This window comes from Prunus avium, chromosome 8, assembly GCF_965620075.1.
Source record: "Prunus avium chromosome 8, drPruAviu1.hap1.1, whole genome shotgun sequence".
NCBI classification, from domain to species: Eukaryota; Viridiplantae; Streptophyta; class Magnoliopsida; order Rosales; family Rosaceae; genus Prunus; species Prunus avium.
Genome location: NC_142291.1, coordinates 37,127,732 through 37,152,110, shown reverse-complemented (window position 1 = coordinate 37,152,110; position 24,379 = coordinate 37,127,732). Strand labels below are relative to the sequence as shown.

General features: G+C 36.0%; 1 protein-coding gene and 2 pseudogenes across 2 annotated transcripts; all 3 read right to left on the bottom strand.

Moving 5' to 3' along the window:
- Window positions 1-10,656: 10,656 nt before the first annotated feature.
- On the bottom strand, window positions 10,657-11,440 carry LOC148292675 (F-box/kelch-repeat protein At3g23880-like; annotated as a pseudogene).
- A 2,390-nt stretch (window positions 11,441-13,830) lies between these two features.
- Window positions 13,831-14,961, bottom strand: LOC148292674 (F-box/kelch-repeat protein At3g23880-like). Its single transcript, XM_088245898.1, has one exon. The coding sequence runs from the start codon at window positions 14,959-14,961 to the stop codon at window positions 13,831-13,833; it is 1,131 nt and encodes a 376-aa protein (XP_088102024.1).
- Window positions 14,962-16,874: 1,913 nt separating this feature from the next.
- On the bottom strand, window positions 16,875-23,594 carry LOC110771323 (pleiotropic drug resistance protein 1-like; annotated as a pseudogene). The gene is made up of 22 exons (XR_015826235.1): window positions 23,347-23,594; window positions 23,118-23,238; window positions 22,947-23,035; window positions 22,681-22,765; window positions 22,400-22,559; window positions 22,226-22,302; window positions 21,975-22,028; window positions 21,807-21,897; window positions 21,426-21,727; window positions 21,038-21,319; window positions 20,628-20,941; window positions 20,370-20,530; window positions 20,182-20,285; window positions 19,944-20,100; window positions 19,743-19,865; window positions 19,151-19,650; window positions 18,581-19,048; window positions 18,340-18,473; window positions 18,014-18,241; window positions 17,761-17,932; window positions 17,414-17,668; window positions 16,875-17,320 (listed from the first exon to the last, which is right to left on the bottom strand). The product of XR_015826235.1 is annotated as a pleiotropic drug resistance protein 1-like (transcript).
- Between the last annotated feature and the right edge of the window lie 785 nt (window positions 23,595-24,379).

Here is a 24,379-nt window from a genome sequence, read left to right as displayed (position 1 = left end):
AATTCATCTCCGCCATTCTCATTTAATTTCAAAGTCCATTTACTTTCATGCAATAGAAATAGGTTACTTCAAACAAATCAAAACCCCCCCCCCCAATGTGTGTGTGAGTTGCGTGTTTGACACGTTACGTGTCTTTGTTACTAAATTCTATTTGTTTTCGTAATTGTTTTGGACTTTTGGTCCGCGTGGTGTTCTTCTATTTTCTGTGCTGAATTCAACCGTATAAAGAACGTGAATTTTGGACGTACGGTTGGAAAGTTATAGGCAAAACACTGGATAGAGGTTGAAACTGGAAAAACAGAGAAAACGACTCTGCCCATGAACGACCGGTCGCTAGTGTCTCACGACCGGTCGCTCAGCACACAATTCTGAAGTTTCGACTCTGTACTAAAACGACCGGTCGCTTTTACCTCACGACCGGTCGCCAGACAAAAAAAAAACGACCGGTCGCTCTTAACAAACGACCGGTCGCTGGTCACTGTTCACAGCACAATTCTTTTTTTTTGTTTTGTTTTGTTTGTTTCTTTTATATTTCTTTTTAGTTTAAAATTTTCATTTGTGCATTGTGGTGTGTTAGTTAAATGTTCTTTTTGTACTCGAATTAGAACTTATAGACAACCGACAAGTTCTTCGTGGGATCGACCCCGTACTTATACAATCTATACTTCGATAGATTCGTGCACTTGCGGGTATTTTTAATTGGTTGTTTGCACATTAAATTGTGTCCTTTTAGGAATGCAACACAATTACCAGCCCATTACCCAACCAAACCATTGCAATGCTAACCTCACCGTCCCTTATCTTCTTTGTACCTAATTTCTCCAACACAACCAACCCTACATCTCCTCCCTCTTCTCTCTTCCCATCCCAACTGCCCAGACAACACTCCTACCTCACCACCACCTCCTCCTCTTCGGTGCTCCGCTCGCATCCCCCAACCCTCTGTCCTTCTCAGAGATTTCTTCTGCAACAGTACCATGTCCACCGCCCATTCCAATTCATCTTCTGTAACAGTACCATGTCCACCGCCTATTCCAATTCATCTTTTACCATCACACGCGGTAAGAGTTTTTGCTACCCACTTTCTAATTTTAATTCTTACCATAATTTGTCTTCTACTCACCATTCCTTTGTCGCATCAATCTCCAAAATCATTGGTTGTAAATGGGTGTTCAAAGTCAAATACAACTCTGATGGTACCGTTGAACGATATAAAGCCTGACTTGTTGTTAAAGGTTACAAGCAAAAGGAAGGGCTCGACTACACTGAGACATTTTCTCCCATTGCCGAACACGTTACCTTCCACTACCTCCTTGCCATTGTAGCCGCTCGTGATTGGCATCTCCATCAACTTGACGTGCAAAATGCATTTCTCCATGACGACTTAGATGAGGAAGTTTACATTCCTCCCGGATTTAGTCGACAAGGGGGAACTTAGTATGTCGGCTATAAAAGTCGCTCTATGGTTTAAAGCAAGCAAGCCGTAATTGATTTGTAAAACTCACCGCTGCCCTCCGAGAAGCTAGATTTGTACAATCTATTACTGATTATTCTTTATTTACAAGGTCCAACAAAAACTCTTTATTGCCATTTTGGTTTACGTTGATGATATTGTGATTACTTGAAACAATCCCCAACCCATTCAATCCATCAAGGACTTTCTCAACCACCATTTTCGCATCAAGGATTTGGGACTCTTGAAATACTTTTTGGGCATAGAAGTGGCACAATCCAGAAAAGGCATATTTATTTCACAACGCAAATATGCACTTGAATTACTTGATAACACTGGTTTGCTGGGAGCACGTTCTTCATCCTTCCCCATGGAGAAAACCCTAAGACTCAAGCCAAACGAAGGAAAATTACTCCATGATCCCACTAGGTATTGCTGCTTGGTCGGACGTCTCATATACCTTATAGTGACTAGGCCAGACATAAGCTTCGCTGTCCATGTGCTCAGCCGCTACATACATGAGCCGCACCAACCACATCTTGACGCTGCTTTACTAATGTTGCAGTACATTAAAAATTCATCTGGACAAGGTATCTTCTTTCCAGCACAAAACGATCTCAATCTCAAAGCCTTTTGTAACTCAGATTGGGCTACTTGTTCTACCACAAGACGTTCTGTGATGGGTTACTGTACTTTCATTGGCAATTCCTTGATTTCATGGAAAACAAGGAAACAGAACACCTTCTCACGATCATCAGCTGAAGCAGAGTATCGGGCTATGGCAGAGGCTTGTTGTGAACTCAAGTGGCTTAGATACATTCTCAAGGACTTGAACGTTCCACATTCTGAACATGCAACACTTCATTGTGACAATCAATTGGCTCTACATATTGCCAGGAATCATGTATTCCACGAGAGAACAAAACATGTTGAGCTCGACTGCCACCTAGTGCGACATCTTGTTTTCGGGCTAATTTTCACAGTGTACACACCCACAAAGATGCAACTGGCTGACCTAGTTATGAAACCACTAGGCAGGGCACCATTCTCTTTTCTACTTGGCTCGTTAGGAGTGTATGATATCTACTCACCAACTTGAGGAGGCGTGTTAAGATATTTGATTATCATCATCTGCATAATTGTTGTAATTGATTCTTGTAATTGATATTTACTTAGTCTGGAAGATATGATTGCAATAGTTTAGGAACCATGTTTGGTAAATAGCTAATTAGTAGGATCTATATTGTTGTATCAGGTCTAGTTTAAGTTTCGTAAAGGGCCTCAAATATCTCACAACCAACCCTGGTCCACTTGATATTTTGGTCGGATTTGCTAACGTGGAATGAAGGGCATGGTAGCCTAATTTCCAGCCTTTTGAGTTTGAGAAGAGGATGGGTGCAAATCTAGTATAGAGGAAAGGTACAATAGAGTTTGCCAATTAGGGTTCAAGTCATGTGTTTGGATTGGATATAACCACACCCACATCATGGATGGAATGTTTAATGAGGGAACTAATTTTCAAAGCTTCATTGGATGTTTGATGGATGGAATGTTTAATGGAGGAACATGGATGGAATGTTTAACGTGGGGTTGGGCAAGTCTGATTTTCCACTACCTAAATAAGGTAAATAGAAATTTTCCAAAGCTTCATTATGGACTGTGCATCCCCAAAGAGATCAATAAACTGCAAAATTATTTCCAAGCACATGAGAATTTGAGGCCAAAATCCAAGAGAAACAGAAAATTCGTGTTAAAAAGCAGATAAGGACAAATGGAAATTAAGATATTTCATCACTGGCTGAACATGGGTAGTAATAAAGCAGCACAAGACTGCAAATAAAACTCACAAAACAGAACAAACCTCACACCTTTCCTCTTCTAGAGGAAGTTTGTCTACCACTCCTCAAAAACAAAAACACCAGAGATTCCTCCAGTTGACAAAAATAGAGTCCCATGCTTGACCAACATAGAAACTCTCAGGCACTTTAGATATTCCCTTGAGTTTCAAGAGTGTAATGTGTGAGTATGAGAGAGAGGATCCAGACAAAAATCATGCAACTCAACTCAAGGAGTAGGATTTTATATATAAACACCTCTGCATGCTCAAGCGCTTCAACTACAATTTCTCAGCATTCAAGGATACCTAAGATCAAATGAAAAGGAAAAGCAACGAGATGCGAAAACATTTAGTTCACAGCGGCGTATCCTAAAATGGCACCCAAAAGTCATAAAAGGACATCTAGTTTACTTGAATAAGTTGAGTAATTTTAGCAAGAATCCATAAAAAAAAAAAGACAGACATTAACTAATAACTTACCATGTATGTGAGCCGAGAGTAGTGAACAAACTGTTATAAAAATATACATTTTTCCTCCTTCGTAAAGCCAAATACAAAAACTTTTATATTATAAATAACATATAAACAAATTGGAAAGCTATTAAGGTACAATGAAACTGAAGAAAACAAATTGATAGGTATGTAAAAGCAAAATAAATAATACGTAAGAAGATGAGTTTGGTATGGTGAAGCACATCAAAGACGTTGTCCTAAAGCCTTTGTAGCCTCCTTACGTGCAGGTATTGGCGGTCTACAAGACTCCAAGATACGACCCCTTGTACACAAACTCAAGATCCACTATGAGCACTTTCATCGACGGATATAGGTATCCATGTCACATAACCGTTGCCCAAAATAATAATATAAGTAGAGAAAGTATATAAAAAGTAGAATAGGAGAGAATCAAATTGTGGTGGTGATTGTGCTATGCGATATTCTGATTGTGTATTGTCTTTTTACAAATGTGAAGGAGGAGTGGCATTTTATAAGCATCCAATAACATGTAACCTTCACCACATTAAACCAGAAAATTAAGGCATTCAATATAGAAATAATACTTGAAAATTAAATATGTATAACCCCACAATAAATAAAATAAAACGACCAAAATAATTAAATAAATAAAAATAGTTAAATTTTTAAAACCTTTTAAAATTCCAACACAAACAACATGGGTAATGTCTGTGAATGCCCTTTTCCTTTTTCAATGGCAATGGCCTGTTCATATAAACAGTAGGCAGATTCCACATTTCCCTGTGAAAAATAATCCTGTTCAAACATGCAATATGTGTAAGGTACAACTTGTTCATATCATCTCACCAAGCAGTGTTCCATGTTTGCATGCTTAACGATGATTTCTTCAAGAAGCCCAGGTGAAATTTCAGAATGTACAAGTTGATAGGTAGCCAGAGCACCAGGTATATCTGTTCTTTGAACCGAGTAGCAAAAATGTGAATCTCCGGTTTTCTCTGCCATTTCAAGACAAACAAGTCCTACATTAAACATTCCCAGAGAAAAAGAAATATTCCTCAATCAAGTGGTAACATGAGGGAGGCATGCTCCAAAATGTAAGCTCACACTCATGTTTGTAACAGTGACAGGTCCCGTTTTAGACAAAGAAACTTGGGAAAATTCATGCACGACAGTGGACTTGATAACTATCTCAAAGACAACTTCCAAATTTATAACTACCTTAGAACTTCAATTCTCTACAGAATCTATCCCATTAATAGATGAGAAAAAAGCAAGGCGTGGTTTTTATTCTCTACACAGTCTATCCCATTAATGGTTATGTACTTCTCCAACTCCTCTGCTTCTGTTAAGCCAGCACTTATAGGTTTAGGACACTATTCTGCAACATCAGATCCAACCTCATAACCATTTACTTGGCAACAACCCTCCGAATGTGTACCTGCTGCAGCTGCAGCTTCTTCAGCGGTCCTCAATTCTGAGTGCCCGACTTCCCGCTAACTCCTTAAGGCTGTTAAAACCATTGGCATCAGGAATACAAACCAATAAATTTGGCTTACCCCCTCTAAATTGAATTTTCCTTAACTGCTGCAACCCATCACTTTTTATTCATATTAATAAAACCCATTTTTTTATAAATAAAAACCCATAATTAGGATCCAACTCATCAAGCCTTATCAAGCTCAAGATCTTATTTATTATAATTTTTAGATGGCCAAAATACCTTACGTCTTTGCAATTGTTGTTTTCTCCATTAATTATTCTGAATATACTTTGAACATATTTAATGCAATTCAATTGTCATTAACATTCAAATGGTTTTTTTTTTCTTCTGAAAGATGATATATTATTAATGACAGGAAAACATTACATTTGATCGGAAACTAAAACATATGGCTTAAATTTAGGAATTTTAGCATAAACTAATGTACCTATTTTTCATACCTATTTTTTTTTAATGAATAATCTACATATCTTTTGTAATTTACCTATAAATAACATACCCTTTTTTTTTATACCTAAATACTGTACCTATTTTGTGTACCTATAAATAACACACCCCTATTTTTTCGTTACCTAAATACTGTGCCTACTTTTTTAGGAATAATCTACCTATGTTTTTATATAAATAAATACCTATTTTTTGTGAATAATCTATCTATAATCTACATTTTGTGAATAACTACCTCTTTTTTTTGTTTAATATAAGTAGCGTTCCTTCACTACTACAAAAAACACTTTGCGCGACGAAATAATTTTGTTACGCAAAGTACAATTTCGTCGCGCAAACTTTGAGCGACGAAATTTTGGTCGCGCAAAGATCGTAAAGAAAGGTTTTGCGGGACGGAATTTTTTTTTTGTCTCGCAAAGATACTTTGCGCGACGAACGATAACAACTTTGCGCGACGAATACTAACGTCGCTCAAAGGTACTTTGCGCGACGAATTATAACTACTTTGCGCGACGAATACTATCAACTTTGCGCGACGAATATTAATTACTTTGCGCGACGAATAATATTATTTTGCGCGACGAAAGTTAATGTCGCTTTGCGCGACGAAATATTCAATTTTTTTTAAATTTTTGTTTTTTTTAAAAAAAATTTAAATTTTTTGTTTTTTTAAAATTTTTAATTAAAATAAACTAGTTTAATAGTTTGCTCGACGAAATATTTTGTCACCCAAGGTTTTTGACATTTTTTTTATTATTATTTCTCTTATATCAATTTCATTATATTAATTTTTCAAATTTTTACTTTTTAAATTAAATTTAATTGTATGATTTTATTTTTTTTAATTACTTTAATTTAAATTGAAATATTCAAAATAAAATTACATATGAAAAATAGTGGTCAAATTATCCAATATATATAATATTCAAAATGTACACATAAATTAACAAAGTACAATAATAAAATCTACAAGCCTATTGTGGTGATAGTGGCGGAGGATATGTTTCGATAGCGTCCAAATCCTCAACTTTAGCCGTCAAAGTCTCGACGATTCCCTACCCAAAAAAAAACAAATATTTTCAAATAACAACAAAATAACAAAAAATTAGAATAAACTCAAAACTAACTCCAAAAACACATATTAATGAAAAAAAAATTAAAGTTTGGAGAGAATATACCTTTTGGCAAGATTTTGAGTGAGTGAGAATGAGAGGGAGAAGTGAGTGTGAGAGAATAGAGAAGATAGTGAGAGAGAGATGAAAGAGTGAGTGAGAGTGAGAGATGATGAAAAGAGAGATAAGAGAGTGAGTGAGAGTGATAGATAGTGAAGAGAGAGATGAGAGATTAAGTGAGAGGAGTGAGTGTGAGAGAAAGGGTAGGATTTGGGGAGAAGGAAAGAGAGAGGAGAGGTAAGAGTAGAAGACATTGAGAAAATGGTGGAGGTGTTATTTTGGTTTTAAAAACCGTATCACTTTGCGCGACGAAACAATATATTGGTCGTGCAAAGTCTCGAAAAAATTTTATAAAAAAAATTCCAATTTTTGGTGCGCGCCCAAATTTTTTGGGTTTTGCGCGACGAAATTTTGGTCGCTCAAAGTTTTGCGCGACCACAATATTCCCGCTTCCCATTTTTGGTACCTGCCCAAATTTTTCGGGTATACTTTGCGCGACGAACAATATATTGGTCCCGCAAAGTCGTAATTTTTTTTTTTAAATTCCCATTTTTGGTACCCGCCAAATTTTTAGAGTTTACTTTGCGCGACGAACTACTATATATTGGTCGCGCAAAGTTGGAAAAAAAAATTTAAAAATTCGCATTTTTGGTACCCGCCCAAATTTTTCGGGTATACTTTGCGCGACGAACGACTATATATTGGTCCCGCAAAACTTTGCGCGACGAACTTTATATTTGTCCCGCAAAACTTTGCGCGACGAACGACTATATATTCGTCCCGCAAAGTCGTTATTTTATTTTATTTTTTTAAATTCCCATTTTTTGTACCCGCCGAAATTTTTAGAGTATACTTTGCGCGACGAATTATTATATTGGTCGCGCAAAGTCTTAAAAAAATTTAAAGCTACTAATAAATATATATACTATTCAATTTCTTAAGTGTTATACGTACAAAATAAACAATTTTAAAGCTACTCAACGATCCAACCCTCAAACTTGTTTGTTTATAATTCGAGATCATATACGCCAAAATTCAGAAAAAATAAACATTAAGAGATCAAGTAATGGGACAAAACATTTCGACGGTTATAAAAGAAAAATCAAGATTTAACGGTTATTTCAACTCTGATTTTGATGATTTTTTACAGCTACACTCCTTGACGCTATATGAATACAATGACTGCATTCGATCATCAATTGAAAATATTTACACTAGTGGATACCACAAAATCTTATGTTATATTTAATGAAAATATAAATAAACTCTTAATTGTTAGTGAATATATTGTTTTGATGGCATACTCATTCTACGAAACTAGTTTCAACGATCCAACCATCAAACTTGTTTGTTTATACATCGAGATCATATACGCCAAAAATCAGGAAAAAAAAAATTTTAAAGATCAAGTAATGGGACAAAACATTTTGACGGTTATAAACGAAAAATCAAGATTTAACGGTTATTTCAACTCTGATTTTGATGATTTTTTTACAGCTACACTCCTTGACCCTATATGAATACAATGACTGCATTCGATCATCAATTTAAAATATTTACACTAGTGGATACCACAAAATCTTATGTTATATTTAATAAAAGTATAAATAAACTCTTAATTGTTAGTGAATATATTGTTTTGATGGCATATGCATTCTACGAAACTAGTTTCAATGATCCAACCGTCAAACTTGTTTGTTTACACTTCGAGATCATATATGCCAAAAATCGGAAAAAATAAACATTCAGAGATTAAGTAATATGACAAAACTTTTCGACGGTTATAAATGAAAAATCACGATTTAACGATTATTTCAACTCTGATTTTGATGATTTTTTACAGCTACACTCCTTGACCCTATATGAATACAATGACTCCATTTGATCGTCAATTTAAAATATTTACACTAGTGGATACCACAAAATCTTATGTTGTATTTAATGAAAGTATAAATAAACTCTTAATTGTTAGTGAATATATTGTTTTGATGGCATACGCATTCTACGAAACTAGTTTCAAAGATCCAACCATCAAACTTGTTTGTTTATACTTCGAGATCATATACGCCAAAAATCGGAAAAAATAAACATTCAGAGATCAAGTAATAGGACAAAACTTTTCGACGGTTATAAACGAAAAATCACGATTTAACGGTTATTTCAATTTTGATTTTGATGATTTTTTACAGCTACACTCCTTGACCCTATATGAATACAATGAACCAATTTGATCGTCAATTTAAAATATAATACATTAAAAATATTATATTTTTCTAACAAAATAATTTTTTTTATTTTTTTTATTTTTATTTTTGTAAAGACTTTGCGAGACGAAGTTTAGAAATTCGTCGCGCAAAGTCATGCAAAGATTTTTATAAAAAGTCATGCAAAGATTTTTATAAAAAAAATTATTTTATTTATTTTTGTAAAGACTTTGCGAGACGAAACACACTTCGTCGCGCAAGATTTTGTGCACCGAATTTTATTTTTTCGTCGCGCAAAGTCATGAAAGATTTTTACAAATAATTTTTTATTTTCTTTATTTTTGTAAAGACTTTACGAGACGAACCACACTTCGTCGCGCAAGACTTTGTGCACCGAATTTTATTGTTTCGTCGCGCAAAGTCATCCAAAGATTTTTAAAAATAATTTTTTATTTTGTTTATTTTTGTAACTTTACGAGACGAACCACACTTCGTCGCGCAAAGGTTTGTCGCGCAAAGTGACTTTGTGCGACGATTTGTGTTTCGTTGCGCAAAATTTAGTCGCGTAAGACTTTGAGCGACGAAGTTTAATTTTCGTCGCGCAAAGTCACTTTGAGCGACGAATTGTGTTTCGTCGCGCAAAATTTGGTCGCGCAAGGGGTTTTTTTTACTAGTGCTTTAAGTTAACTTCATTAACTGAGTGGAAAATTTGTAGGATTAATTTATCATAAAAATTTATGGATTTTTTTTTTCGAAATTTTGGGGCTTTTGTGAATATTGTTATGCTAGAAATAAGGGAGTATTAATTAGAAATGAAGGAGTTAATGACATGCTTCAAAATAAATTATAATTACAAAATATTAAGGTAAATGGTATATAGTGTAATTTAGTTAATATAATACTTGGACATATTTTCCAATAACCATAACACAAAGGAAACTCAGCCAAAAACGCATCATAAACTTTTTAAATTTTGAGCATGCGTGGTGTTTTCTAAATGTAACAACTTAAATTACCAATTTTTTGGGGTTCCCGTAAATTCAAACAAAAGAAGAAAAAAAACACAAGGGTTGATCACTTTTTGGTTTTAAAAATTAATGTTGAACACGGATCGATCTACCAAATATGCACGTGAAATAAGCCCTCAAGTTTATTTAGAATAAAATTCAACACACAATTACGTACTTAAGTAAATTTAGAATAAAATTACACTCAAATAAATATTTATATGATCAACCACAATTTTGAACTCAAGTGTTGAATGCATATATAGATAGTCGATCAAAGGCATGTATAGGTATAGCCACCTACTGCCTAATTATTATAAAATAAAATGGAACTTGAAAACATAGATAGATACAAACTCATGATCGATCAGTTGAGTAAAATTAAACTCTCACTATAAGTATCGGCACACTCATAAGAATCTATCATTTTGATTCCGGTATCGGTGGCTTCGTGCGACTCAGGATCATATAAAACCACTTTAACTTCCCTGCGTTTACATACCCCCGCCCTAGCCATAAGAAACCTGCCATTTGTTGTGAACCCTAGTGGTAGTGGGCATGCTATATATCCCATTTTGGGGAGAAGAATCGTGCAGGTATTTTTCCAAGTATCATCCATTTCAAGAACCCATACCTCATAAAAACAACCCAGTTGCTCATCATCATCTTGTCGTGGAATTCGATGGAAGAAGGAAAGTGATTTCTCCGACACTCGAATAATCGGAGGAGTTTGTTCGAAAACCGGTGTGGGTAGTACTAATTGATGAGGTAGCATAATCCTTTTAAACTCCTCACTGCCAAAATCAAAAGAAAGAATGAAAGTGGAGGAATTAGGCTCCATTATCATCCAATACACAACACCATTCAAGTGTGCACATTTGCGTCGCGAAACTTGGACATCATATGAAACAGGAGGAACTGCGCTAATACTTCTCCAAGCATTCAGTCTAAGGCTGTAAACCTCAACCTCAAACCTACTTTTTTTGCCTTTGCGTTTGCGTCTAAACCTCATCACCCTCACAACCTTGTAGTCATTTTCGGCACGATGGAACCCGAACCCGAGAGCAAGGATAGCGACAGTATAGTTTGTGTCTTGAACGGGAATGGAAGCAATTTTCCTGACTTTTCTAATTGAGGGATTCCATAGATATGTGTAATTCTGAACAAAATCAGAGAGGCAAAGCAATCCATTGCAAGAACCTTTAACGAAGTGAAAAAAGTTGCCCACATTAGGAACCTTTAAATCCAAACACTTGGAAAATGTTTCAGCACTATAAGAATAGAGTGAAAAGCAATTTATTTCACTGGTCTGGATAAGTTGATAATCACATGCTTTGTTTTTCATTTGGAGATGGGCATGGGCGCTTATGAAATCAGGGCTGCTAATCAAAGTGTTCCAAGATTTGCAAACACATGTGCAGCGCAAAAGAGATTTCACCGGTAATGTTGTAAGGATTTCAAACAATATTTCTTCGGGTAACACTTGTCTTCGTCTTGTTCTTCTTCTTTCATACTTGAGGAGGGTAAGGGGGGTTGTTGTTGACATGTTGAAATTACAAAAACAATGCCTACACAAGTACTCAACTGTGTTGGGTTATTGACGAGATGATTTATTCAAAGGGTAGCCCCTCAAAATATATATAAAGCACAGACAAATCCTATGACAACAAGGAAAAGAATTCCTAACCCAACACAAAAATAAAATAAAATATAAAAAAGTAACTAATTTTGAAACCCGTTCTCACATGTGTCTCCCATTTCAAACAGATCATATCATATGGTGAATGGTATAGTTGTCGAGCGGCTAAACAAAAGTCAACAAAAAAAGAGAAAGGTGGGTCTGGGCGCCTCGGCGGTGAATGGAACTTGCAGAGGAGGTACCTGAGGCCAGAGACAGAGTCGTTTTCATTAGCCACACATGGCCTTCTTCTAACCAATAATAAGGACCTTGTTCGTGTAAAGCAAAACGGGCAATAACATGAGCCACTTTGTTACGCTCCCTAAGTCAAAATTGGAATTCCTCTAAAGAAAACTGCACGAGTAAGTCTCTCACATCATTCACAATGTTGCCAACAGTTGCCCAAATAATCTTTCTCAGTTGTTTATCGGATCCTGTAGTAAATTGTTATCCTTAATCACAACAATAATTATTCATGCTTATATGACTTTTAACAATAATTATCATGATTATATGACTTTCAACAATAATCAATTGGTTATTGACGAGATGATTTATGCAATGGGCCCATCCCCTCTTTCTCTAGACTTGGCTTGAGCTTTTTTGAATAGTGGTCATTCCAAACACAGAGAGACGAGAAAAAAAGACTGACCCATTTGATTGCTTAGTTAGGAAGGCTCTAAATGTTGTTATGACAGAATTGTCATGGCGATTTTGATACCGTTGGAGCCAACCGACATCGTGGTGGACAATCAGGTTTAGGGATAATAAAAAATTTGGCCATAGACTCGTAGGTAGTAATTTAGATTAAACATACAATGTAATTTTACAATAATACAATTAAAATTTAAAAGAACTCAAAATTACACACAATAGTATTGTGACAATACCATTGATCCATATTTTGATAAATTCATTAAAAGTCAATTACTCAAAATTACAATAATACAATTAGATACAGTTATTTTTTTTAAAATTATTTATTAATTATTATAATTTAATTTGTATTTTTAGCGTGATAGTTCAGGGGATAAAACTTCTGAAAATCCTTTGATAAATTAATCTTGTGGTTGAGATTAATTTGGTCATCCTTTCAATTTTAGGTCTTTAGGTGAGCGGGACTGAATGAGAGCTATTCACAATATGTCCTAAGCCTAACTCATGGAGTTAGAGCAAGAAACTGAATGTGCTTCCTTATAAATTTAAAAATAAAAACTACACTTAACGGAAGTTAACAAAATGTCCTAACTTGTGGAGTTAGAAGAAGAAACTGTACCTGCTGCAGCTGCAGCAGCTTCTTCAGCAGTCCTCAATTCTGAGTGCCCGACTTCCCGCTAACTCCTTAAAGCTGTTAAAACCGTTGGCATCAGGAATACAAACCAATTTATAATATTATGCGTGAGATGTTGCATTCTGTATACTGTTTCAAAATTAATTACTAAACCACCTGGCTGGCGGTGCATTTGTGTGAGTCTTATGTGGGCATGACCACGTTTAGGGCTGAATTTGCTTCGATATTAGAACAATTTTGGGCTGGTTGGCTTAGTGTTCCTGTAAATAAAAACAAGGGCCGTTTATTTTTTGGTTTGAAAAGGTTTGAGCCCAAAATTTACAATTTTACCCATTTATGACCAATCACATGATATAGGCCAAATAAGGGAAATCTCAAGATATTCTTGGAGATATTATCTTGGTTTTATGAGATAATCTTGACATGGCCAAAATATGACTATAATATTGGCTTACTTGGAAGGAAGTCTTTAAGATATTATCTTGATTCTATGAGATAATTCTTAAGAATTATCTTTAATTGGCTTGAGATACAAGATAACATATTTTCAGGAAGGAGACTGAACTTCATACAATTGCAATATTCTTGTCCTCGAATAAATACACAAGAGAGAGGAAGTGAAGAGATAATTGCTAAATCAAATGCAATAAAGGCCGTTGGCATAGATGGAGGGTGATTTGCATGGGGCAAGGATTCTTGAATAAAGAAATAGCCAAATTAGTGGCTTATATAGATAGATAAATAAATAGATACAACTCATGATTTATCAGTTAAGTAAAATTAAACTCTCACTATAAGCATTGATACACTGATAAGAATTCACGATTTTGATTCCGGTATCGGTGGCTTGGTGCGACTGAGGATCATATAAAAACAATTTAGAGCTTAAATATCCCGACGGCATAGCCATAAGAAACCTGCCATTTGTTGTGAATCTCCCAAGTGGCCGTGGGCATGCTGTATATCCCATTTTGGGGAGAAGAATCATGCGGGTATTCTTCCAAGTATCATCCATTTCAAGAACCCACACCTCATAAAGACAATCCAGTTGCTCATCATCATGTCGTCGAATGTGATGAAAAAAGAAAAGTGATTTCTCTGACACTCGAATAATCGGAGGAATTTCTCCGAAAACCAGTGTGGGTGGCACTACTTGATGAGGTAGAATAATCCTTTTAAATTCCTCACTGACAAAATCAAAAGAAAGAATGAAACTGAAGGAATTACGCTCCATTGTCAACCAATACACAACTTCATTCAAGCACGCACCTATGTCTAGCGAAATGCAGAAATGAAATGAAACTGGAGGAATTGCGCTAATACTTCTCCAAGCATTCAGTCTAAGGCTGTAAACCTCAACCTCAAAACTATTTGTGTTGGCTATGAGTTTGTGTGCAAACCACTTCACCCTCACAACCCTGTAGTCATTTTCAGCACGATGAAACACGAACCCGAGAGCAATGGTAAGGCCCCTATTGGGGGGTTGTTTTGGAAAGGGAAAAAGTTTCTTGATTTTTCTGATTGATGGATTCCATAGATATATAGATTTATTAAAAGCATCAGAGAGGCAAAACAATCCATTGCAAGAACCATTAACGAAATGGAAAGAGTCGGGCACATCAGGAACCGTTAAATCCAAGCACTTGGAAAATGTTTCAGCTCTAGCATAATAGATTGAAAAGCAATTTTTTGTGCTGGTTGGGATGAGTAGATAATCACATGCTTTATTTTTCTTCACTTGGACTTGGAGATGGGCGCTTATGAAATCAGGGCTTCTAATCAAAGTGTTCCAAGATTTGCAGACACATACGTAGCGCAAAAGAGATTTCGCCGGTAATCTTGCAAGGATTTCAAACAAGATTTCTTCGGGTAACAAAATGGTTGTCGTTGTTGACATGTTGAAATTACAAAAATAATGCCTACACAAGTACTCAACTGTGTAGCTCGCCCTACCCCGCAATATATATACACAGCTAACTAGGAAAACGAAAACGAAAAGAATTCTAAACCCACTAGGAATTTAATTGTATAAGATAAATACAATATTTCTAATGGATTATCAATTCTAATTCTAAGTCGGTGTGGTCCACAAGTAATTTCGATTTGTTTTCTTAATAAATAATCTGGGCCCAAACAAAGCTTTGGGCTACAATAAGACTTCTTTTCTCTTCAGAATCGGCTGTCGTCCATCGCCCGACCCGACCCGACTTTGTTCCCCCTCCAAATCCCCAAATTTATTCGACAAAACAAAATCCCTAAACCTAATCCTCGGAACGACGTCGTTGCTCGCACCACCGGAGCCACCAGGACCCCTCTGTCAAGTTGGTAAAGAGAAGGTACACACTGGCTCCTTGGATGGCTATCTAATCGGTTTAAAGATTGCATCTTTTTAAATCTTATTTTCCACATTTCGAACTTGTAGAAATTCAAAATTGGCAGCCTTTTTCTGAATCCATGCAATATAGTGAATGTATATGATTCTGAGTCGATACAATTTGAAGAAGTCACTTTGATATTGGTTTTGGTAACCTAATTAGATTATTACCTGTCAAGACAGTTGCTTAAATTTTAAATGCAAAATTATCCCGTTAAATCAAGATTTATGTAATTTATTTACTTGATTTTGTAAGGAATCAAATGCCTGATTCGGGTGAGAGATCACTTGTAGCTTGATTAGGGCCAAATTTAAATGGAACACTTGTAGCTTGATTGTATTGAAAATGGAGATGTAAACATTCTTCAAGGTCCTATCTTTGTTGATGGTTTTTAGGTCAATATTAGAAGTACAAGTACAAACCGGGAAAAGCATTGCACCTCTTTTATTTCCCAGATATCTAACTGGTTTCAAAATTGCATATTTTCTTATTTATTTTAATTTTCCAGATATCTAACTTGCCGTAAATCGAAATTTGCATCCTTTTTTCTTATCCCTAATAGACAAGTGCTCTTGGTTTTGTTTCCTTTTTATTGTCATTTCTTTTTTAATTATGTTTATTGTGGAACAAAATCCATAATTTATTAGAATTGTGAACTTAAAGAGAGAAAGTTACCCAATAACACTTGTCACAAAATGAAGAAATTTATATAGGGCAAAGCTTAAACTCCATTTCTGATAACATTTATAATGTCTTTCTACAATGTATCAACTTCTATTTGTTCCACTGTGAGTGAGCATGGTACTTTAGAGTGCTCAATTTCTAATGCCTTGGATGTTGGTTTATTTCTTCCGGCTTAATTTTGAACAATATGTACACTGTGCTTCCTTACCAAAAAGAGAAGGGGAGAAGCGGGATAAGAGATCGGGTCACTCTAAACTACTTTGAATATGCCCAATATTTCCATAAAAAAAACCAACAAAAAATGACTTGGGGTGACTTTTTAAAAATAAATTTGCATGACATATTCAGAAACAAGGACAATCTGACAAATTGTGTCTTTAGAATTTTCCCTAGCTAGGGTCCCAAACTTGCAATGTGCAAGAAGGAAAGACGGTAAAACCTCACATTAGAAGGGAAAATCTAGCACTATGTACAACTTTTAGCGGCGGTTTTCCTTTCCTCTGCTAATCAGGGCTTTTATAGCGGTTAGCGACGATAAAAACCGTTGCTATAGAGAATTTTCATATTTGAAACCCTAATGTTGTTGCAAAAGGTTATAAAATCGCCACACACCGCAGCGAAAGGTTCAAAACCGTCATTTAAAAGAAGACTACCTGTTTTATGCTGATTGAAGTGTTTCTCCCTCCTTTCTTTGGTGGATATTTAATTTTCCTCCCCTAAAATTCAAACAGGCAATTTCGTAAACCACAAAAAAAGAACTTATTTACCATTTGGCTAATATTATACCTACAACAAAATCGAGAGGTGTTCTTCCATGTCATACAAGAACTTAAAAATCCTTGTATCTTAAGCAATGAACCACTTTACCAATATTAAATTTGATGAGGCTAATTCCAAAATAGTGTACAAGCTGATAACATGATTGCTATTCAGAATTTCTTATCTCCATTGGAAATTCAACATCTTGATGGAGAAGGCATAGGTAAATGCAAAGAGTAGTGCAAATCCAACAACTACAGCTGCAACCACTCCTAGAAATTCTTGTTTGAAACCAAAGTAACTTCTCAGAAACTCTTGTACTGTTTCACCTGTGTTGAGCTTGGCCTGTATATCTCCAAATTGTGATACAGTCAATCCATACAAGGTCCAAGCCATTGGGGATGCCCAATAGTACCATCTCCACCATATAGGAATTCTCTGATAGCAGCCAAAGGAAACAGATAGAAAATTTGTCATCAAAATAGATTCTATTAACTGAAAAAAAAAAAACTTGCAGTACTAGAAACTTACAGTTCGTGGGATGATGAACCCGGAAAAGAGGTTCCATAATGCATAAAATGCATTAGAAGTTATACCAGCAACATGTTGGTTTGGTGTCAAGGCAACCCCCATCATGCCATAGAAGGTGAAGTACAAACATGTGAAAAACATGAAGAATAGGTACCAAAAGAATTTAGCCACAGTCCACTCAAATCCAATCATCGCATAAACTAGGACACTGTAGATCACAGCTTGTGCAAAAACATAAAGGCCCTCAATTGTTACCTGCAACAAATAATTGAATTAGCACAACACAAATAAGATAAGATGATGCATTGTAATAACTATGTTTGTAAAGTGCATATAGAATAACTCACCTGTGCAAAGGCATATGCCAAGGCAGAATACATTCCAGCAGCTCGTTCTCTATAAAAGACAGTTCGTTCAACAGCCACTATTGGCTGCACTGTCATGGCATTTTGAATACCAAGAAAGATAACAGAAGCATACATAGAACCAATTGCATTAAAGAGTTCCTGCTGTTTTTCCCTGAAATTAACAAACTCAAAATTACTCATGCAAGAATCTCAACTTCTATTACATATATTTTACTTCAGCACTCTGACTTACATTTTGGAACCAAGATTCCAGAACATTGTCCCAAGCAGCAAGGCTACGACAGTTGTGTAGATCAACCTTATGGCATTGTATTCTGGATTGTGCCAGTATGACCAATGTTGTTTCCATAAGCAAACCTTGCATTGAGTGAAAAATGACTGAGGGTATTGAGTAGGGAAGTAGAGGTCCTTTGAACCAGGAGCTGGGGTACTCAGTTCTTCAATAAGGGATTTGTTTCTCCTGAAACAAAATCACTTTCATCAACAAAATTTACTTATGCCTTCTTTCAGCAATTTTCTTTTAGTGCAGTAGGTGGTTTTTCAGTATGATAAACCTACCTGTAAATTTCAGAACTTCTATAAACATCAGCAAAATCAATTCCTAATGCCGTTTCTTTGGCTGAAGTGGTAACTTCCAACATCCAAGTAGCTGGATTGTAGCCATTCTTGATTTTGCTCACCCCCTCAATTCCCTGCACAGAAGTACAAGAAAACCTTGTTTCCGAAAAAAGAAGCAGCAGAAAAAATAAGAATATCATATTTTACCATTGAAATTTCCTGAGTTTTAATCAGATTCTACCTCAAAGTACTTGATCAAATGGCAAGAATGACAACCCAGTGGCCCTACATATATCTCCTGTCCTCCTTGCTTCATTAAAAACAACTGCAATGACATGTTACATATGCTAACCACTTAGAACAAACAAAACACATGGGAGTTCCAATTTCAATCTTTTCAGTCAATATCTGCTTTCACCTCATCGAAAGCTTCAAATATGTCGATGCTCGGCTGATGAATAGTGCACACTATTGTTCTTCCAGTGTCCACAATGTTCCTAACCGCTCTCATAACAATAGCAGCAGCTCTTGCATCTAAACCTGAAGTTGGTTCATCCATGAATATTACAGAAGGGTTTGCCACTAGTTCAACTGCAATGGTCAGCCTCTTCCTCTGCTCGGTTGAGAGACCACTTTCACCAGGTAACCCTACTAGTGCTTGCCTTAATGGATTCAGCTCTACAAGTCTCATCACTTCATCAACGAACATCTAGAACCAATTCTTAAAATCAGTTCAAGCTTGCTCATGACTTTAAATTGCATTAAAAGAAAATAAAGAGTAGAAAATTATTCTTAACTAGCAGATACCAACCTTCCTGGTTCCAGAACTAATCTTCGTAGATAGACGCAGCCATGCTGAGTACATCAAGGATTCATAGACAGTAACATAAGGAGAGTGGATGTCATTCTGCTCACAGTATCCAGAAATTCTGGCAAATGAGTCTTGCTTTTTTGGATGCCCAGAAACTGAAATATTTCCCTCAATATATCCTCTAGTTTTTCTACCAGCCAGTACATCCATTAGAGTAGTTTTACCAGCACCGCTCACTCCCATAAGGGCTGTCAGAACACCTGGCCTGAAAGCACCACTAACACACTTGAGAAGCACCAATTTGTCCTCAACAACACCTTGGTTCTTCATTGACTGCAAGATGGATTCACAAAATTACTCATAATTTTGGAGTTAGGCAAACTTTTCCAATCTCAAACATGTTATAGAGTACGTGATTTTATCAAACGTGATGGAATGTGGCTCAAATGGAAGAACCATTCCTCTTTTCTTGTTATGATTAGTACACTCTTCTCCATTATCTGCATAGAGAGTACAATATTGGTCATCAATAAACAATTACACTCAAAACAGACATACACAAACAGTATCTGAGAGGATATATCAATATCACCTGAGTTGATTTGTGGAATCAAGCTATGTCCTTTGTTCTGTGACCAACCAACTTCTCCACTCTTCTCATCATGTTCTTTGCTTTGAGATTCTTCCGATTTAACAGCCTGTTGCTTCTCTAATGCTGCATAATATTTTATGGTAGTATAAGTAAAAGTCTCACATATCTAAGTGTTAGAGCAGATGAGGTGAAGGCACCTACGGTTTAGATAAGTGAGAGCCACAGTGAAACAAACGTTGAATATGAGTACATATCCAATCAAAGCTCCTACTCCAATCCAATACCAGGATGGATGTGTAAAGAATCCATGAGACCTCAAAACAGCAACTCCTAGCGGTTCCGTTGAGTTTGGAAGAACCTTTTAATAGCAAGGACACAATATAATTATTAAGGGACAAACACCAAAGTGTTTGAAATGGCTAGTCAATTAAGGAATTACATGACTCCAACTCTTTCCCAGGAACTCATTAACCACGATTGCATTCTGACCATACATCAAAGGTGATATCCAATAGCCCCATATCCACCATTTCTTTATATTCTCTGTGACATCAACCAAAGGGCATTAGAAAACATTGTATAGCACTTAAGATGAAGTGGTGTTTCTTTACTTTACTTATTTTATACCTCTTGACAGGACGAAGCCACCCAAAGCAAAAAGCATGAGCTGTGCAAATGACCCAAATGTGTAAGCAACAACCATGCTTCTACCAAGTCCAGCAATCGATCGGTTTAACGCAGAAGCCATCTGACTAATGAGTAAGAATAGAAGGTATTGTCTAAAAAACCTGCATCATTTTCAGAATGATATATTAAATGGGCTAGAACAACAAACATGAACAAAAAAAATGAAGGAGAATGTGACAAAATTTTGTACTTGATTACCTTTCAACACAGGGATCAAATCCAATGACATAGTAAGTGATAAATACCCAAACAGAAACATCTAAAAACGTGATAGGGATCTTGAGAATCCATATGGGAAGGGCATATGCCCATGACGGAAAAAGGAGGTCTCTTTGCTTATAAAAAACAGGAAGCTTGGCAATAGTCATAGAAATCTCTGACATTCCACTGAACATAACAGTAACAAAGGAGTAGAACAAAGCACCAGCATATATTCCTCCATCAGTTACTGAATCACGGTGCATATCAATCCGTAGGAATACGGTCATTGTGATCAGTGCCATTATTGCAAGCTAAAAAGAAGGAAAAGAAGTACTGCATATTAAATTCAGGTGCACAGATGAAAAAGAAAAGGTTATAATAGAAGCTAAAATAGACTCAAAACTCACTTGAGTGAGCTTAAAAACGTAGACAAATGAATTCCTCTTCATAAGCAAGAGTTCCCTTGAAAAGCAAGCTTTCAAGAGTTCAACTTTTCTAATACCATATTTCTTGGTCGTTAAGGCAGCTGGGTCGCTCTTGGTCTTGTCAAATGGAGCTGCAAGTTCCTCAGTAATTCTTTTCCCCACAGAAAAAGATTGAAAAGCCTCCGAAAAGTGCTTGACTGTGATGAACCTGTAAGGCTCATCTCTGCTTGTCCAGTACTGCTTCTGATCTTTCCTTGATGTCACCTACAACATGTAAGGTACACAAGAGAAATTAATACATAATACTCCTCTTTTAATGCTTATCTCAATTGTTTTCATAAGATCAAACAAGAGCTAAATATGGACCTACTTCTTGCAGGAAGTCAGCTACGCCTTTTCTCTCAGGACATTTAAAGCCCATGGATTCAAAAAAATCAAGAACTTGTTCACGAGGGCCTTGGTACACAATTTGGCCATCAGAAAGTAGAATAATGTCATCAAAAAGTTCATAAGTTTCAGGTGCTGGCTGCAGCAGTGAGATGACTGCAGTCCCGTTAAGGATGTGAACATAGTTCTTGACTGAATTTACAATCTGGTAAGTTGTTGAACTATCCAACCCAGTTGATATTTCATCCATGAATAGTGCCCTAGCAGGTCCAACAAGCATCTCACCTATACACATTATCAAAAAAAAAATTATACCATTACTTTTTGAACTTGAGTTTGATGTAAAGAACTTGAGTTTGTTAACCTGTTGTGACTCGTTTCTTTTGCCCTCCAGAGATACCCCTTAATAATTGATCACCCACCAAGGTATCTGCACAAGCATCTAATCCCAAAATCTGCAAATCAATGGATATTGATTAGTTGATGGTAAGTTCTAAAAGTCCTTTTCTTACTGAAGAGCTATTGATCCTACCTTAAGAATATAATCTGTCACCAATATTTCCTTCTGGCCTTCTGTTGCGATTGCCTATAATATGTAAACAATTAAAACAGAAATGTCCGATGATTTGAAAAGCATATTGCAGGACAAGCAAAAAGTAAGTCTCAAATCTTATTGGAAAAGTTCACATATAGCAGAATCTCCTAAATCCTAAAATAAAGCACTATTCTACAGACCCTCTTAATTTATGAGTCTTAAATCAAATAAAGTAGCTTATGTCTCACCTTCATGAAGATGTCTACATCTGGATCCGGCTTAATATTCACTTCTCTTTCTCTTCTAGTTAGCTCTACCAGCATTTCTGCCAAAATTCAAAATCATAACCAATCATGTTTTAATCTATTGGCCTGGCTTTGAAATTCAAGGAAACTAAGTACGAAGCAGTCCTATAAACCAACCATAACGGGGTCCAACCCCTTGGCATCTTGCAGAGAAGGCCAAGGTTTCTTTTACTGTCATTTCTGCAATATGAACATCATGTTGACTGATATAGGCAGCACTCCTTTGAGGCACAAACTCATGCATCTCATAACCATTGTAAGTCACACTTCCTGAAAACTGGACAAGTATTCTACTTTTTAAGTTAAAAACAAAGAGTGACATTTGAAGGGTAAAGCTCGGAAAAAAAAAATTGATAGAAGATCTGAGAGAAATTAATGGCGCATTGCATTTAGTTAACCTTAAGATCCTGATCAAGCCTTCCAGCCAAAGCCAACAAGAGTGTGGTCTTCCCGGAACTTGGAGGACCCAAAAGCAGTGCCATTCTGCAAAAAAAAAAAGAAAAAAAAAGAAAAAGGAAGCACTGAACTGAGTGAGTAGAGTAGTTTATTTTTCGTTAAAACCCAAGTGAGTATGCATATTAGTTCACAAAGACTAATTCTGAATTGAAAAAAGATGAACATAACAGACTAACAGAGTTTATTTCATGGGAAGGTTACTTCTCACCTGCCAGGCTTGATGATCCCACTGACATCTTTAAGGATAGACAAGTGTTTCTTCTTAGTGGGAAGAATATAGATGGAATTCAAGAAACCCTTTGGTGCACAGAAACAAAAAACTTCTTAAGACTGTAGTGATATTTGACAGGAAAATCATGTGCTCTAATATATCATTTACCTCCACTAAGTTAACACAATAGTTCAAGACTGTAGGCAAAGCCCTGCTTCCAACATAAGCTTCAGCTGAAATGTTTAGATGCTCAAATCTGACTTCTATTGTAGGAAAGCTTATTCCAACTCTGAGATACCAAGACAAAAAAAATCCCCTTACGATAAAAAAAACAAAGAAAATTTAAGAAAATCTAGAATGATATGCATGTAGACTAGAGAATATTGTTTACTCTTACCTATCAATGCGGCTCTTGAGCCTCAACAAGAAGCTCTCTTGACCCTCTTCCACTGCTCCGACCAGCCTCTCAAGCAAGCTTTTCCTTTCTTGCGAACCAAGATGTTTCGCATCAACTTCATTGGCATGGCTCATATCCATTGAAAAACTGCTACAAAGTTTTTGCTTTTCTTTTTAGCAATGCAAGGAGAATTGTTATATATGGAGATAGGTATTTACGTGACATAAGGGTTGACATCACCCGAAAATATTTTTGGCCACCACGTTAATTGTCGTCGGATAATTTTATAGCTTTTGAGATTTGTGGAATATGTAGATTAAATCACACTCATGCAACTACAACTGGAAGTAATGTGGTGACAATGCTCACCACCCTGTCACCACCAGTTAAGGGTGGTGAGGCCAAGATGCTTTATGCATTTAATCACTTGTGAGTTTGCCTTTTTTGAGAAATTCCAGTTTGCATTTAATCACAAGTATTAACGTGATGAATCAAAGATCTATTGGAACCGCACTATCCGACCAGATTTAATTGACCACATAGCAAGTTGATGGATCGTTCTTATCAAGTATTTGATCTGATCTTTATCAATTTTAATGAAACCAAGGTAAGGGACTTGTAGTTCTTGTTTTCAAAAATCCTCCCCAATATCGTTTGTATTAAAAGAATTAATGAAACCAAGGAAAAGGACTTATAGCTTATGTAGTTAAGAGCACGTATTCCTGCACTTAAGGTTATGTACTCGAATCCCCCTTTTTTAGTATCGCTTGTATCAAAGAAGGAATTGATGAAACCAAAAAGTTATTCCTTAAAAGAAATTGGTATCTCTATTATTTTGCTATTGCTTGTCTTTATCATCTATATATGGTTAGTTTCTCTCATTGACTAGTGGGAGAGGTGAAGTATTTGACATTACTTTATCCTCAGCATGAAATTACTTCCTATGGGAAAGAAGAAAGAGAGAAGATATCTTTGTCACATGCAACTTATGGTTGAGAATGAGATAGAGGAATCATGTTGTGTCCGCCACCAA

Bases quoted from the DNA above. Each gene is read 5' to 3' on its own strand.
- LOC148292674 (XM_088245898.1), bottom strand. From the start codon at position 14,961: ATGTCAACAACGACAACCATTTTGTTACCCGAAGAAATCTTGTTTGAA.